Consider the following 15,309-nt stretch of genomic DNA (forward strand, 5'->3'; position numbering starts at 1 on the left):
GGCGCCGTGGCTTAGCTGGTTAAAGCGCCTGTCTAGTAAACAGGAGATCCTGGGTTCGAATCCCAGCGGTGCCTCGGGCGGTGAGAAGGCAGTCTATTATTGCTGCGAAGAGAATAAACCGCAACCATCCCGAAGGGTGTTTCTGCCACACCCCGTCAAAAATTCTTATCGAGCCTTCCCCTTTGGGCCTCTGTTTCTGTGCACTTTTAGTATGCATTTGGAAGCTAAGCTCCATTTCGCTTTCAAGATCCAGGAGGCATCTTATCTCACTGTCCCTAACCGTACGGGGGACTGGACTCGGATGTGGGCTCGTTTTGTTGGGGCTATTCTGTGGCTCCGGGAGGGGTGGGAGCACCGGAACGCTGCCACGGCAACAGGACAGGATAGCTGTTCAGGAAGGTCAGCACGTCGCCGCCGAGCCGAGAGGAACCGTGGCGCATGCGCCCAGGCATCTTTGGGACAACAAAGGCGGGGCTGCAGGAGGCAGGCGCATTGATGGGCAGCAATAGTTGCGCAGGGCCGAGGCCGCACGCGGCTGTGATGGCCGAGTGGTTAAGGCGTTGGACTCGAAATCCAATGGGGTCTCCCCGCGCAGGTTCGAATCCTGCTCACAGCGGCGGTGGTTTTGGTAACGGCTACTGCTTCCTCTGTGGGGGAAGAGCAATTTGTTTTCTAGTCCTTTCTTCCTTTGAAGAAGCCGGCGCGGGAACTCAGCCACCCGCGGCCAGCGCGCCATCGCCCTCTAGTGAGGTTCGAGCACTGCCTACCTGCAAAAAGCCTTTTTATTGCCAGTTTCAATTCATAACAACCGTATTATGTTTCCCTAAGCATTCAGCGTCTCACTATACTTCATTGCTTCTCTCACCTCAGACCACGAATCTCTCCTTCACCTCGCCTCAGCTCTACTCCCTGTATCATTGAGAAAATACAGCTTTCTGGATAGTTTCTCGCAGACATCTACAATCGTGCCTATCTACACACCCACCCGAATCTGTGACCATCGTTCTTTCCCCTCTTTACTGCAGAAGAACGTTTCCACTAAACAATGGTCAACTTTTATATCTACCGGATTTCTTATCCGCTTTGGCCTCCATAAGGACATTGATCTCTTTTCTATACCATATTTTCCTTTATGCTGGAGTATAGTCATTGGCCTACAGACATTGTGATTTCTCCATTTAGAACAAGCAAGACCACAAAAGCTACCTGCTATGGCTTGAATGTGTCCAACTGTTCATGTGTTGGAAACTTAATTCCCCAATTCATATGTTAATTGGAGATAGGGCGGTTGGGCAATAATTGATATTACATAAGATCGTAAGAGTGGGACCCCCTTGATAACGGTAGCTTTAAAAGAAGAGGAAGAGAGACCCCAACAAGTTTGATTGCTCTGTCTGGCTAATGATGTCTTGACCAGTTTGTGCAGCAAGAAGACTTGTCAGCTATACCCCCATCATGCTCGTATACTTCCCAGTTTCCAGAATCATGAGCTAAATAAATCTTATAAATTCTAAAATCGATGATCTAACCAATTGAGGAAAAGGCCAGAAAACAGACCAAGACATTTTTGTGATCCCACACTCCCTACTGTCTCTCTGTTTCTCTGCTGTCCTGTACAAGTACGTATACTCATGGCTCCATCTTTTTATCTCCCTTGAACACTCTGCAACCAGACACCCCTGCTCCCATCAAAGCTGCCCTTGTTAAGGTTAGCAAATGACCATCCACTGCAAATCCATTGACCGCTGGTTAATGCAGCCAGCTCCGTGCTTGCTCTCTTCTTTTCACTTGCCTTCTAGCCCACCACACCCTTCTAATATTCCTCCCACTTTCTTAGCAGCTCACTCACAGACTCCTGACCCCAGGATCTCTAACTGTCAGAGTCTTCCCAAGGCTCAATTTTTCAATTGCCTCTCTTGTACGTGTGCTCTCTACCTTATTGATTGCCAGTCTCAGGGCTTTAAATACCAAGCAGTACATGAAATCATCCGAAATGTTCACCTTCAGCTCTAGAATGCTTTCCCAAATTCATCTTCTTCTATCCTATTGCCCATGTATGGTCTCTACTTGGATATCTACTAGGGATCACCAACTTAAAATATGCAAATCAAACTCCTGGCCTTCCTTCTTTCCCAAAGCTGTTTTACCTATAGTCTTTCCATCTCAGTAAATGGAAATTCCATTCCTTAGTCACAAGGCTAAATACTTTAGAATTATCCCTGATTTTTCTTTTTCTCACACTGCACATTGAATCAGTCAGAAATTTTGTTTTTAAACATGTCAAGCATCTTATTGCTTGTTACTACCTTCACTACTACACCCTGGACCAATCTATCTCTCCTAGATTATTATAGTAGTCCCTAAACTACTTCCCATTCTCTTGGGATGCTGGAAATTGAAGCCAGAGCCTTGTACAGGCTGGCAAGCTATAACTTCAGACTCCTGTCTTCTCTTCCTTACAGGCTACTCTTAACACATTGGGCAGAGAGTGATCCCTTTAAAACATAAATCAGATTATGTCATTTTTCTCTTCAAAATGTGCCAATGGGGGTGTTAATATGAACTTGTGGTTTTAATGTGTATAGGTATCAAAATAAATGTATAGACACACAAAATATACATATAGTATACATATGTATACTATACAGACACATACATGTATGTCTACCTGTGACCACAGATGCTAGAAGAAATGATACACCAGTAGTGATGAGCACAGAGCCCAGACCTTGGCTATTAAATACCATTCTCTACTAAAATGAACCAAAGCTACTTGGAGAAAAAGCTGATTCCAGGACTGGCATTGGGGAGTTATCAGATTATCTTGGAACATTGTGTTGGACTAGAAAATAAGTGATCAAAGAATGTCCGGTAAATAACAAAAAGACAGCAGGGATGGGCTGCAGCCCACAGAAATTCCCATTTACTAAATTTGGGCCAGTTTTAGCACTTAAGTAGATAATGATTGAAATGGATTAAAACTCACAGGGTAACATAAGAATCCAGTTTTTAGCAATATAAATAAATAGATAGGGTCAAGGAAAGGAAAGCTCTTTGAAGGGGTGTGGTTTGAGACAGGGTCTCGCTATATATAGCCTACACTGGCTCTGAACTCCAGGTTCTCCTGCCTTGCCTACCCTTGCCTATCAAGTGCTGGATTACAGGTGCGTACCACTCTGTCTGGTTGGAAAGCTCCTTCTTATAGCAAACTGCCAACTAATTACTATACAAGCAGTGCAGGAGTTAGAAATCAGCAATGGATACCAAACTAGTGAGTGAATTTTCAATGAGCTAAAAATAATGGTTTTAAATATCTTCCCCCAAAGCACACATTAATTACTAAAGAAAAAAATGTAACATTACAGTGGAGCCACATGAATGAGGAAAATATTTGGTGCCAGAATGAACCAACCTGTGTCCTCTGATGCACTAAGAAGGACACTGTCACTTCTGTGGTAGTGTTCCTGCCGAAACTGCATAACCCGAATAACTTGACCCTAACTGTGAAGAAAGCATCAGAGAAACCAAACTAAGGGACATTCCAATCCGGGGATGGTGTTTGTGTCTATAATCCCAGCTACTTTGGGAAGTGGAAGCAGGAGGATCTTGAGTTTGAGGCTAGTCCAAGAAAAGGTATAAAGATGCTGTCTCAAAAACAAACAAACAAAAAAACAAGACAAGACAAAACAAAACAAATGGACATTCTATCAAATAATGGTTCTGAATTCTTTAAAACTGTCAAGGCAAAAGCCACAAAGATTTTTCTAGATTAAATCAGACTGAAGAGATATAAATGATTAAATATAATGTGTGATCCTGGATTGAAAAAAGTAAGGCTATCATGGAACAATTGAGGAGATATGAATGTTGATGGATTCAATGAGAGAACTGCATTGATTTTAACATCCTGGCTTTGTACCATTATGCAACATACTTTTAATGTCCTTGTTGTCAGGAAATACACACTGAGTAACTAGAGGCAAAAGGGTATAAAATTTCCATTTTTACCCTCAAATAGTTTAGAAGACAAATATTTTATATCCATATATTAGTTGGAGAGAAATGGCAAAGCAAATGGAAAAATGCAAACAACTGACAGGGGCCACTGCTTCTGTGATAGAGCTCCAAGCATGGATCCCTGAGCTCAAACCGCAGTACTGCAAAAAAACCCTCCAAAAACCAAAAAAGCCCAAATAAAACAAAACAACCAATGGTCTTGAGAAGAAGAATATATAGACATTCCTTGTACTATTTTTGCAACTTTTCTAAATGGTTGAAATTATATAAAAATTAAAATTCAGAGCAGGGCTTGGTGGTGCACATATGTAATCCCATTGACTGTTTCCTCAACAGACTGCACAACCTAAGGACAGAGAACATTGCCTATTTTTGGGGGGGCCATCTACCCAGAGATTAGAATAGATTTGGTACCACAATGCACCCTGTAAATATGTACTAAGCATGAAGGAGTGTCAGAGTCAGCCTTTTGCATCTGGCAGCTTTATAGTTTCTGAAGTGCTTTCACTGCCTCTTCTATTCTAGGATCTGTGATTCTGCCTCTATTTTCTTTTTTGAGGGGAGATGTAGCTTTGGAGGCACTGTACCACTTGAGCCACTCCACCAGCCCTGACTATTTTTTTAATTTTTGGTACCAAAGGCAACTGAAGGAGGCCAGACCCTAAAAGTTTGCTTTGTGGCCCTAGAAATTGTCCACATGGTTCTTCCCTTGGCTCACGGGCCTGATCCTCCCTCTTCCCCACTCCTAAACTCCCAGAGCCCAACCCTCCAGGAACTCTCTTTTATATATATATATTTTTTATTTAATTTAATTTTTATTTCTCCCCCCTGCCCCCACCCCCTCCCTTACCACCCACTCCACCCCCTCCCTCTCCCCCCCCCAAAACCCAGCAGAAACTAGCCAGGAACTCTCTTATCTAGCACCTAGGAAGTCCCAGGAAGTCAGCCTTCCCTTTGAACAACTGAAGAGGGAGGAGCAGAATGTTGGAACCCAGGACTGGGGAGACATCACACCTGGAGAGGGGAACTTAGGATGCTCCACCAGCTGTGCTAGACTCTGTTCCTTCCTGATACCTGACTCCATGGAGGCACCATTTCCCCTCCCCCATCTCCCAGTGTGACTCACTGTTGAGAGGGCAGCCAGGAAGAGGCTGGAGGTACAGATGCCTATATACATGCCATGAGGCCACTGTGTACAAGGACACAACCACAGCATAACACAGGCCCTTGCTGACACAGAGGCATGCAAAATGCATAGAGACCCCCACCAGCACCCTCAGACACAGGCACACTGGGGACTGCAGTAGGGCTGTCATCACAGCTCACATCTCTACCAGAGCAATTCACTGGAGAAAAATTACCCAGTCTGTCTATCCAATGAGTCTCACTCCAGGGCAACTCTAGGTTTTGAAGGCCTGAAGACTAAATAATCTTTAAGAAAAAATACAAAATTGGGTGCAAAAATAATATTCAAAGTAAAACATAGCACAACAATTTACAAATTTAAAAAGTTCACAGCCAGGTGAGGTGACACATGCTTGTAGTCCAGCTATTAGGGAGGTGGCTGTAAGGAGGATCGAGTGAGACCAGGAGTTCAAGGCCAGCCTGTGCAACATAACAAGACTCTGTCTCAAAATTAATAATGATAATTAATAAATTAATAAAAAATAAAAAGCTGAAAAATGCCACGAAGTCCAGAAAAATAACTTATTTGTTTTAATTAATTGCCTGCATACAGACCGGCTGCTGGCCAGTCTGTGTACTTCAGATCTTGCTGCTCCTATGTCACCCAGATTCTTACAGTGCCAAGAGCTTTCAAATCATGTGTGTCAGAAATTCTGTTCCTGCACCCTCACAGTAAGGCACCAACAAGACTATTCTCTAAGCTATTCCTATGCCAGATGTCTAGGCTAACTTAAGGATATTTGGAAATGACTGACAGCACAGAAACCTATCCCATAAGCCCGAAAATCTTTCCCCACTATCAGAGCTCCCAGATGCCCACTGCCACTCTAACACCATGAAGAGAATGCAACGCAGAAGAGACTGGTCTTTACCCCTTGGGGTTAAACTATCTAATGTTTGCAGAATTGACAGAAGTTCTGGCCCTGTCAGCATCCACATGGGACCCTCCCTTGGGTCTGTCTGTGTGAGCACTCCTGAGCTTTATGGTGAATTGGTCTGTGCACTTGAAATTCTTGGCCTTACATCTCAAATAGGCTCTCAGCCTGCTTACAAAACCTATTCTCTTAACCCAGAAGAATTGTTTTTATTTTCAAAATGAACATTTCACATCTTTCTCCTCAAACCACCTATAGCACTTCTTTTTTTTTTGGTACTGGGGTTTAAACTAAGGGCCTCCTGCTTGCTAGGAGGCCCTCATCCTCAGCCTCTTTTTGCTTTAGTTATTTTTGGGATAGAGTCTGGAGTTTTTGCCCTGTAGCTAGAATGACACCATGCACAGCTATTGGGGCACATTTTATCCCCACTGGCCTAGAAATTTGATCAGCTGATCTCCACCTCCTGAGTAGCTAGGATTACAGGTGTGCACCACCCCAGCAGACAGAGGGTTGGTGTGAGAAGGGTGAGCTCTCTGGTTGCTCTTCTTTCTTGAAGAAGAAGTGGTCTTTATCGCTTCAGTTACTAGGCTAGGAAGACAGGCAGGACACTAAGACCACCTCCAAAGTTTTTGTTTGTTCGTTTTTGTTCTTTGGTGCTGGGGATCAAACCCAGGACCCTGGACAAGCTAGGCAAGCACTCTACCTCTGAGTTGCACCCCCAGCCCCCAAAGAAGTCAGAGAAGACAGTTCTGACGACGTTTCTCCACCTGCTTCCCACTGCATTTAGACTAAACCCAAACTTTTGGGGAGGTTCCAAGGCCATTCTTATCTTTATCTCCATCATTCCCAAATTCTCTCCCGGGTTCATTGACTCTCCCTAACTCCCACTGGCAAAGCCTTTTCCTATCTCAAGTCCTTTGTACTTGCTATTCACTTTGCCTGGATCATAACTGCCCACACTGGGGCACTCGTTACCTCCTCTAGCGACTGTCTGTGAGCACTGGGACTAAAGAAGCACTTCACTCTCAAGTATACTCCATGCGTTGTTCGCCCTCCACTCCCAGTCTTACCTAAAATTATCCCACGCTATTTTCTGCTTTCTTGTGATTTTCTGTCTTTCCCTACTGTCATGTATGTTTTAGGAGAGCACAGAACTCTATGTACCCACAACGCCTAACCTTAGTGGGCACACGGGACCCACAGATCTCGGCGGAGTGAATGGATTACAGCATCTGCGCACACATGCAGATGACAGGGCTGTTCTACGATTTCCTTCTGGGGCTTAGAGCTGAGAAGAGCGCATTGCCTGACATTGACACAATCCAGACGGAGACCCAGCCTCCCGCCCAGATGAAACAGGGTCAAGGAGACATGAGACAGAAGCCAGAGAGAGACCCTGACATAGACTAAGATCTGCAACTACACTGGCGCGAGGGAGACCGGGCCCGCACAAGCCCCGGCAGCAGGGGGACACAGGGGCAGGAGGGGCACCGAGGGAGGCGGAACGCGCCGGAAGAGAGCGGAGAGCCAGCGCAGCGAGTCCTGGTTCACAAGTGACCACAGCAGGTGGCCATGCGCCCGCGGCTCGGCCCGCCAGCTAGACGCGTGCGGGATCAAAGCGGTCGGGAAGGGGCGGGGAGGGGAGGTGTCAGGAACCTGGAGGTGCGAGCGAGCGAGCGAGCTTCCCAGGGGATGGCAAAAGCGTGGGAGCACAGAAAGTTCCGGGAGGCGACCGAGCCCCGGAGAGAGGAAGAGACACCCCGGAGAGACGCAGAGACGGAGAGGCAGCGAGACGGGGACAGGACCAGAGACCCGGGAGACGAGAGACGCAGACTCAGAGGCCGGAGGGACCCAGACAGACTCTGAGCAGAAGTCGCTAAGAGACCTGGAGTCGCCAAGAGGCACTCAGAGACCCGAAAAATGCGAGACAAAAAAAGCGCAGACCCATGGACTTGGGGAAAAAGTGCGCTTCAGAGAACTGAACATGAGAGGGAGAGGAAGAGAAGTGGAAAGAAGAGCAAGGACTTGGGGGTGGGGGGCTCGCCCTCTCCCCGCCGAGGCCGAGAGGACCCCCCGGGGAGGGGATTCGAGCGCTGTGTCCTTTCTCAGGGTCTCGCCTGTGGAGGGGCGGGCCAGGGGCGGAGAGAGGGGTGGGGTGACAACAGCACCCTCAGACTGGGAGGAGGGAAGTGTGAGGACGTGCGGATCAGGGTCTAGATCCGGAGCTTCCAACTCTGTGACAGTCAAAAAGCTACAGTTAAGTGTTTAAAGATGTTCTTTAGGTCAAATTTATCTCTCCTGTGGAAAGTAGGAAGAGGAGAAAAAAAAAAAAAAAAAGGCGAGCTATTGCATTGGCCGGGAATCGAACCCGGGCCTCCCGCGTGGCAGGCGAGAATTCTACCACTGAACCACCAATGCAAGTAAGCACCCTACTTTTGATGAGCCTACCTGAGCTTGTAAAAGGCGGAGCCAACTGGTTAGGCGGATAGGCTCAAGAAAGGGGTGGCCCGGAATGGTTGACGTGGGTGGAGCACCCGCTCATTCCTCCTCCCGCCTAGATCCGGCCACCGGACCATAAAGCTACTCCATATGGCCAGGGGCGGCCCCACACCCGGGTGCGAACAGCCCAGGGCCCCGAGCCTCGCGTGCAGGTGAGAAAAACTCAACCCGAGCCCAGGTTCCCAAGGAGGGGGGCTGTGGGGACTGCTGGAGTCACACATCTGTGATCCCATTTGGCCGAGGTAGTGGGAGGTGGGATGCGCTGGGGGTCCTGATCCCAAATGGGAGCCCCCTCCTCAAAGTCTGGATCCCTCCCGCTAGGGCTTTGGCAAGGCAGCCCTTGAGAAACAAACCCAAAGTGTGGAGGGGCTCTCGAAGGGGTTGGAGGAAGCCCCGCTCTTTTTTTTGACTCCACAACTACCGTGTGTCTCGGTTAGTAACCTTGTCTTTCCGTGTCCTTGTCCCGAGCACTTTTGCTGTCCTATTACATTTCTGATTTATCTTCTCAGGCACTTCCTCCTGAAGTCTCCAAGTGTTCATGCATCCTTCTTCAGAAGGTTATGCTCTTGGTGTGAGGTGGGTGTTGATCCCTTTTTTGTATCCCTTTCTTGTCCCTTTAGGAAAACTCACTCTTTGCTTTCTGGCGCACTATGTGAGGTGCCGCATTAGCCATACTCCTAAATTTTGTTTTAATCGAAATGCTTGTAAGTGGAAAGATCTCTCCACTCCTACGTATGTTCTAAAGACTTAACCCTTCTTCCTAGAACTTCCTTTTCTTGGAGCACCCATTCGACGTTGCTTCTATACTAACTGCTTGATGACATCCTGACCTTTTCACTAGATATGCGGGGATGAGCTAGACTTCTGCATTTCTCTGTATGGACCGTGCAAGCCTAGAGCAGTGCGCAGATATTGGAGGAATCGAGTAAAACGGACTAAATGGGACAGAGCATCTTTGCCATCGCCAAGTAGAGCACCGGTTGAATCAGGCAGATCTGCACAGCCTACTGGGGGTAGCTTCCTATGCCAAGCAGAAGGGGAATTTGGGGGAAAGATAAATAATATTCAGCCTGCAGGCTGAGGGATACTAACTTTTATTTCAGTGCTAGTGGGGGTGCAATACATCTCCAAGGAAGCCGCAATTCTAGGAGAACTCTGAAATTTCACTCCTGAGTTCTGTCTCAAATCACTTAAATTCCCCCTCCCCCTAATAGCCTCCTGCATTCAGCTGGGTCCCGCCTCATTATACAGCCTTATGGTCCTTAAACCAGCGCCATTCCCCCATCATTCCCATACTCCCAGGCCAGTTCCTCTCATTCCCCTCCCCACTTCACCCCTTGTCTTTCCGGGAGCCTCGTGCCGGGGTCCTTGCGCTGCAGCAGGGGGCGGGGCCGTGTCCTATCCCTCCTACCCAGGCGCCGCGGGATATAAGGATCAAGGCAAGCTGGGATCCGGTCCGCGCCAGGGTCCGGAGGAGCAATGGTCACCCGGGATCGAGCTGAGAATAGGGACGGCCCCAAGGTGAGAAGCAGGTGGGGAGGGAGCAGAGGTCCCTAGTTCAGTCCGGAGACCTGGGCTCTGACATTGTGGTTTAGGGGTGAGGCTGGGGACCGAGGGTTGAAAGAGGCGAGGTGCTGAGGGAGGCGGGAGTGGGGGACCCGAGCAGCCAGGATCTGGAGGGGCAACTGCATGTATGTATGTATGAAGAAGGGGACAGGGTCACAGCAGGCCCTGCGTGGGCGGCAGAAGCAGAGGTCTTGGCGCTTGAATAATGGAGGGCTCGGGAAAGGGCTAAAATTTGAATAAAATAAGCAAGAGGAGGACGGAGCCAAGGGAGGAGAGGATGAACACTCGCTGCACGAGGGCTCTGAGCCAGAGTTGCCCCACTGCTGGCTTGCGGAGAAGCCCTAAGCATTGGCTCCAGGAGTCCGAGATCCAGGTCTTTGAAAGCGGTGGGAGATTTAAGAACAACCAGCGGAGAAGGGTGATGGCCTAGACGGCTTTGAGGGAGAAGAGGAGGCACGGTCGCGCTAGGTGTCTCCCTTTCTACACTCAAGGCAGCCAGCTCTGAGCCCTGCACGGTCCCGCCCACTTGCCTGGGCGCAAAGAGGGTCCCCAAAGTTCTCCACCGAGACAGAGACCGCACCAGTCCGAGACATACCAAAAAAACAAACCCCCCCACAAAAACACAAAAAATACCCAGAGAGACAAAGAGAGGGGAGGAGGGAGGACGAGGGAGAGGGAGAGAGGGAGAGAAGAGAGGCGAGGAAGAGAGAGAGAGGGAGAGGAGAGAAGAGGTGAGGAAGTGAGAGATGAGAGAGAGAGAGAGAGAGAGATGGTGAGCTACAGAAACGGTCCCTACGGTGTTGAGCGGAGAGGGATCGAATGGGTCCCCGGCTCTAGACAAATCTGGGGTCTTGGGAAGGGTTACAAGGAGGACGCCGGCGTGGCGGCGCTGAGTCTCGGTCCCATTGGCCGGCTCTCCTTTTCCCGCTGGTCGTAGATGCTGAAGCCGCTTGTAGAGAAGCGGCGCCGGGACCGCATCAACCGTAGTCTGGAAGAGCTGAGGCTGCTGCTACTGGAGCGGACCCGGGACCAGGTCAGTTCTTCCTCCAGCCCCGGACCCCCAAGCTTCCTGTTCTCATGCCCAGGGCTTTCCACTGGGGTGGGGAAATAGGTTGGAGTGGCAACCCAGGCCCCAAGGTGTCCTGACCCGAGCCCGGTCCTTGGAATGCCATCCCAGACCCCCTCTCACTCTCAGAACGCTATCTTCACCTCCTCGCGGGTCTGTAAGTTTCCCGTCTGGCTCTGCAAATTTCGTTCCCAGGGTGGGTCGATCTCACTCGTTGGGTCTCTAAATGTCCCCTCCCCTCCCCCACCCCCCTCATATCAGCCAGCTTCAGTTCTGCCGGTGTTTTTCACTCCCTGGGTTGCTGTTTCAAACACCTTTCTCACACGTCGGCAGTTGGTTCCATCCGGTCGGGTCGGACAGTTTCGTCTCAGGGTGGGACAGGACCATCTTGGTCATCTCACTCCACATTTGCTCGCACGTTCTATGGGCAGCGCGCAAATGCGATCCGGGGGCACCCCCCAGCTCCCGTATCCGCCCCTCCCTTCTTCCCCCTGCCACTTTCCCCCTCTCTCCCCACCCCTTTCTGTCTCTGCGCCCTCCCCTCCCGCCTGTAGAACCTCCGGAACCCGAAGCTGGAGAAAGCAGAGATACTGGAGTTCGCCGTGGGCTACTTGAGGGAGCGAAGCCGGGTGGAGCCCCCGGGTACAGCGCGGGGGTGGGGCAGCGGAGGGAGGGAGGGGGACCCCCGGAGGCTCGGGCCGGGGAAGCTGGGGCGGGCTCTGCGGTGGACGGCGGGCTTGGGGAGTGGCAGGTTCTGCTCCGAGGCGAGGTTAATAACACCCGCGCGTGTCTGTCTCTGTGTCTCCCTCATTTTCCCCTCTATCCATCCATCTGGCTTCCTGCCTCTGTCTGTGCGCCTGTCTGACCTCGGTATCTCTGCGCCCCGTCCCTTCCCTCACCCCTGCTGGGCCCCTGCCCTGCCCGCCTGTCCTCCCGCCGGCCGCACCCACCGCCGCGGCTCCAGGGGTTCCCCGGTCCCCAGCCCAGGACGCCGAGGCGCTCGCCAGCTGCTACTTGTCCGGTTTCCGCGAATGCCTGCTTCGCTTGGCGGCTTTCGCGCACGACGCCAGCCCCGCCGCCCGCGCCCAGCTTTTCTCTGTGCTGCACGGCTACCTGCGCCCCAAACCGCCCCGGCCCGAGCCGATAGATGCGAGGCCTCCAGCGCCACGTCCACCGCTGGACCCCGCCGCACCAACCCTTGGCTCAGCGCTGCATCAGCGCCCCCCAGTGCACCAGGGTCCCCCCAGCCCGCGCTGCGCGTGGTCCCCATCCCACTGCTCCCCACGCTCTGGGGATTCCGGCGCGTCAGCGCCCCTCACCGGACTGCTGCCGCCGCCGCCGCCACCTTACAGACAAGACGGGGCGCCCAAGGCCCCGCCGCTCCCACCGCCCGCTTTCTGGAGACCTTGGCCCTGAGCTTTGGAGGGATGGGAGCAGAGGCTGGGGGTGGGGTAGAGACTCCAGCCTGAGGGCAGCAGAGGGACCCGGGCGTCCGGGCGAGGTGTTGGGGAGGGCGGCGGGGCGCGCGGGCTCAGCGCGCGGGTGAGATGTGGTCTATATTAGAGTATCTATATAAATATATATTTCCCTGGTTCCTGTCCCTTTTCCCTGCCCCACTACCCTGCGTCTAGGATTGTACCCTCTCTGCTCCAGCCCAGTCCTAGTCCCTTCCCAAGTCCCTAGTGCATGGAATAAAGTGGTTATTAAATCCCCGTGTGTCCCCGAGCCAGGGGCCTGCCTTTATCTCGGCGTCCACACCCACTTTCCTTTCCCTTCTGTCTCCCATCCCCAGTCCTGCTCTCCACAGCCCAAGCTCCGGGGCAGACAGGTAAGTAAAGAAGAGAGCAGAGTGGAGCCTGAGGTTGGAACTGAAACCAAGTAAAAAACAGATATAGGGAATGGCGAAGGAGATGAGGGCCTTTAAGTGAAAGCCGAAAAAAGAAAAGAAATAAAACCGACTCTGGTGGGATTCGAACCCACAACCTTTGAATCGCTTTTTCGTCACTAGAAGTCCAATGCGCTATCCATTGCGCCACAGAGCCACCTGGCGGGCGGCGGCGTCTCGCCGCTTACGGGTACTAGCATGGAAAGGGGTGGGGGGGCGGAGGGGAGTGTGCGAGGAAATTGGGCGGGGCGTACCAGGAGCTGGTGATTAAGAGCTCAGAAGCCAGCCGGGAAGTAGCCAGCACAAAGCACGTGAGCCAGGTGTCAGTGAGGGCACGCAGGCAAGCAAAGATCAGGGAGCGAGTGCAACCGAAGTTGAGCTACCGAGCGAGTGCAAAACTCTGGCTGCCCGCTTGGGGAGTGCAACCAGCTCAGGTGTACTCCATTACTAGATGGGGTCTCACCAAATAAACTTGTTTTGTTGTAAATTTCTGTGTACTTGTGCTTCTTCTGTTTGCCATGTTACTTATGCGGTTCAGGGTCTCGATGGTTTCTCGTTCTTGTCTTGAAGGATGTGGGAAAAGGAAGTACAGATTAGTTTGGCATCATCATTTTCCATATCAGCTTCTTACTTCTACTCTCTTAGGAAGACAATAGGGATAAATGGTTTTCACCCAGGTAGCGTGGCCGAGCGGTCTAAGGCGCTGGATTTAGGCTCCAGTCTCTTCGGAGGCGTGGGTTCGAATCCCACCGCTGCCAGGCCGGAGTTTTTTTCTTAATTGGAATGTACAAAGTCTAGTTTTATGAAGATCTCTAGAGTTAGTGGTTTCGAGGACTTTCCTCCTCGATCTTCCAGATTATACCTGTCGTCTGTATCCCAAAGCAAGAGCAGCTTTGAACAACTGAAGTGACTTCATGTCTTCATAAATTATCTCCATTTTAAGCATGTCCACAAATACAATATGATTATATCTTGAAATTAGCGCAACTTCTAATACATCTGAATGACTTCCTGTACCGTCTCTCTGTAACAATCTCCTATTACTGAGTCCAACTATCACACACTGTGAACACGTCAAAGAATAGTATCTTAATTTGTTTTCCTTTGATCAGATCCTCTGGGGTCATAAGAGAAAGTTATAAAACTAACAAATACAATCATGTCTCTACTAAAAACGCTGAAGGTTCCACCGAGATTTGAACTCGGATCGCTGGATTCAGAGTCCAGAGTGCTAACCATTACACCATGGAACCCCCTGTCTTGCTGTGTTTTCGAAGGTTGTACACATTACTGTACATCTTCTTTTGCGCCCCCTCCCCCATCTTGTCATTTACAGAAAACAAATCAACCACCACGGCTGGACATGGTAAGACACCGCTACTGAGCACCTGGAATATGAATAATATGTACGGTTAGCTTCTAAAACTGAAGGCTGAGGGAGAAAGGTTGAAAGAGAAAAATAAAGTCGAAGGCTGTACGATAAAGGTAAATTTCACTAAAATACTGATTTAAAAAATGCTAATTACAAGTTAAGATTCTGAATTATTGGATCAAGTAAAATTATTAAATTCAATTTTGCCTATTACTAAAATTAATTTTTCCTTATTCTTTTTGATGTGGCTACTAGAAAATTTTAATTCGTGTACGTGGCTAGCTTGCCTCAGTACCGCTGTCAAATAGCTCTGCTTTCTCTCTACTGTCATTTTACCTTCTGGGAACTATATTCCCGACCCACTTAGCACAACTTCCTTTTAAAAGAAGACAACTGTATCTTAGTTAATCTTTTCCACTGTTTTGTTCAAAGAAGAATATATTAAGTATACCCAAATTTAAAAGTTTACAAGTTACAGAAGGTTGAAAAAAACACAGACGCCCGAACAGGGACTTGAACCCTGGACCCTCAGATTAAAAGTCTGATGCTCTACCGACTGAGCTATCCGGGCTCGTGCTAGTTGTTTCTTCTTCTATCAAAATGAGGTTTCCACGTGTGCAAGCGCAAGCTCACAGATCTGATAAAGGGTTTATGTGCATCCGCAAAGGTCCGTGACACAGACTCAGGAAGCTTGCGAAGCCTGGTTGCTGCGGATAGCGCTTTCTCGAATTTAGAGCTCCAGCGGAGCTGGGAAGCCGGGTCGCAGCGTCGCGGGGGCCAGAATCGAGCGGTGCCTTGACTGGCCGCGCGGGGCCGCTGCGGGCTATGGATTTCCCTGTCGGAG

The 15,309-nt window shown here is 50.0% G+C and overlaps 1 protein-coding gene and 7 non-coding genes across 9 annotated transcripts; 4 read left to right on the forward strand and 4 right to left on the reverse strand.

Annotated features, from left to right (window-relative positions):
- On the forward strand, positions 1–74 carry Trnat-agu (transfer RNA threonine (anticodon AGU)). Its single transcript has one exon. It is a non-coding gene; the product is annotated as a tRNA-Thr (tRNA).
- A 460-nt stretch (positions 75–534) lies between these two features.
- Positions 535–616, forward strand: Trnas-cga (transfer RNA serine (anticodon CGA)). The gene has a single exon. It is a non-coding gene; the product is annotated as a tRNA-Ser (tRNA).
- Positions 617–8,424: 7,808 nt separating this feature from the next.
- On the reverse strand, positions 8,425–8,495 carry Trnag-gcc (transfer RNA glycine (anticodon GCC)). Its single transcript has one exon. It is a non-coding gene; the product is annotated as a tRNA-Gly (tRNA).
- A 135-nt stretch (positions 8,496–8,630) lies between these two features.
- Positions 8,631–12,624, forward strand: Hes7 (hes family bHLH transcription factor 7). Of its 2 annotated transcripts, XM_074048940.1 has the most exons (6): positions 8,631–8,728; positions 9,086–9,152; positions 9,418–10,097; positions 11,080–11,175; positions 11,763–11,850; positions 12,158–12,624. In XM_074048940.1, the coding sequence occupies exons 3-6, from the start codon at positions 10,056–10,058 to the stop codon at positions 12,622–12,624; spliced, it is 693 nt and encodes a 230-aa protein (XP_073905041.1). In that variant the 5' UTR covers positions 8,631–8,728; positions 9,086–9,152; positions 9,418–10,055. The 2 variants fall into 2 exon arrangements, with proteins under 2 accessions (XP_073905041.1, XP_020031143.1); XM_020175554.2 differs by lacking the exons at positions 8,631–8,728; positions 9,086–9,152 and having other exon boundaries at positions 9,376–10,097.
- Positions 12,625–13,163: 539 nt separating this feature from the next.
- Trnar-ucu (transfer RNA arginine (anticodon UCU)) lies at positions 13,164–13,250 on the reverse strand. The gene is given in 2 exon segments: positions 13,164–13,199; positions 13,214–13,250. It is a non-coding gene; the product is annotated as a tRNA-Arg (tRNA).
- Positions 13,251–13,769: 519 nt separating this feature from the next.
- Positions 13,770–13,851, forward strand: Trnal-uag (transfer RNA leucine (anticodon UAG)). Its single transcript has one exon. It is a non-coding gene; the product is annotated as a tRNA-Leu (tRNA).
- Positions 13,852–14,274: 423 nt separating this feature from the next.
- Trnaq-cug (transfer RNA glutamine (anticodon CUG)) lies at positions 14,275–14,346 on the reverse strand. Its single transcript has one exon. It is a non-coding gene; the product is annotated as a tRNA-Gln (tRNA).
- A 617-nt stretch (positions 14,347–14,963) lies between these two features.
- Positions 14,964–15,036, reverse strand: Trnak-uuu (transfer RNA lysine (anticodon UUU)). Its single transcript has one exon. It is a non-coding gene; the product is annotated as a tRNA-Lys (tRNA).
- Between the last annotated feature and the right edge of the window lie 273 nt (positions 15,037–15,309).

The sequence above is a fragment of the Castor canadensis genome, chromosome 11 (assembly GCF_047511655.1).
Source record: "Castor canadensis chromosome 11, mCasCan1.hap1v2, whole genome shotgun sequence".
In the NCBI taxonomy this organism is placed as follows: Eukaryota; Metazoa; Chordata; class Mammalia; order Rodentia; family Castoridae; genus Castor; species Castor canadensis.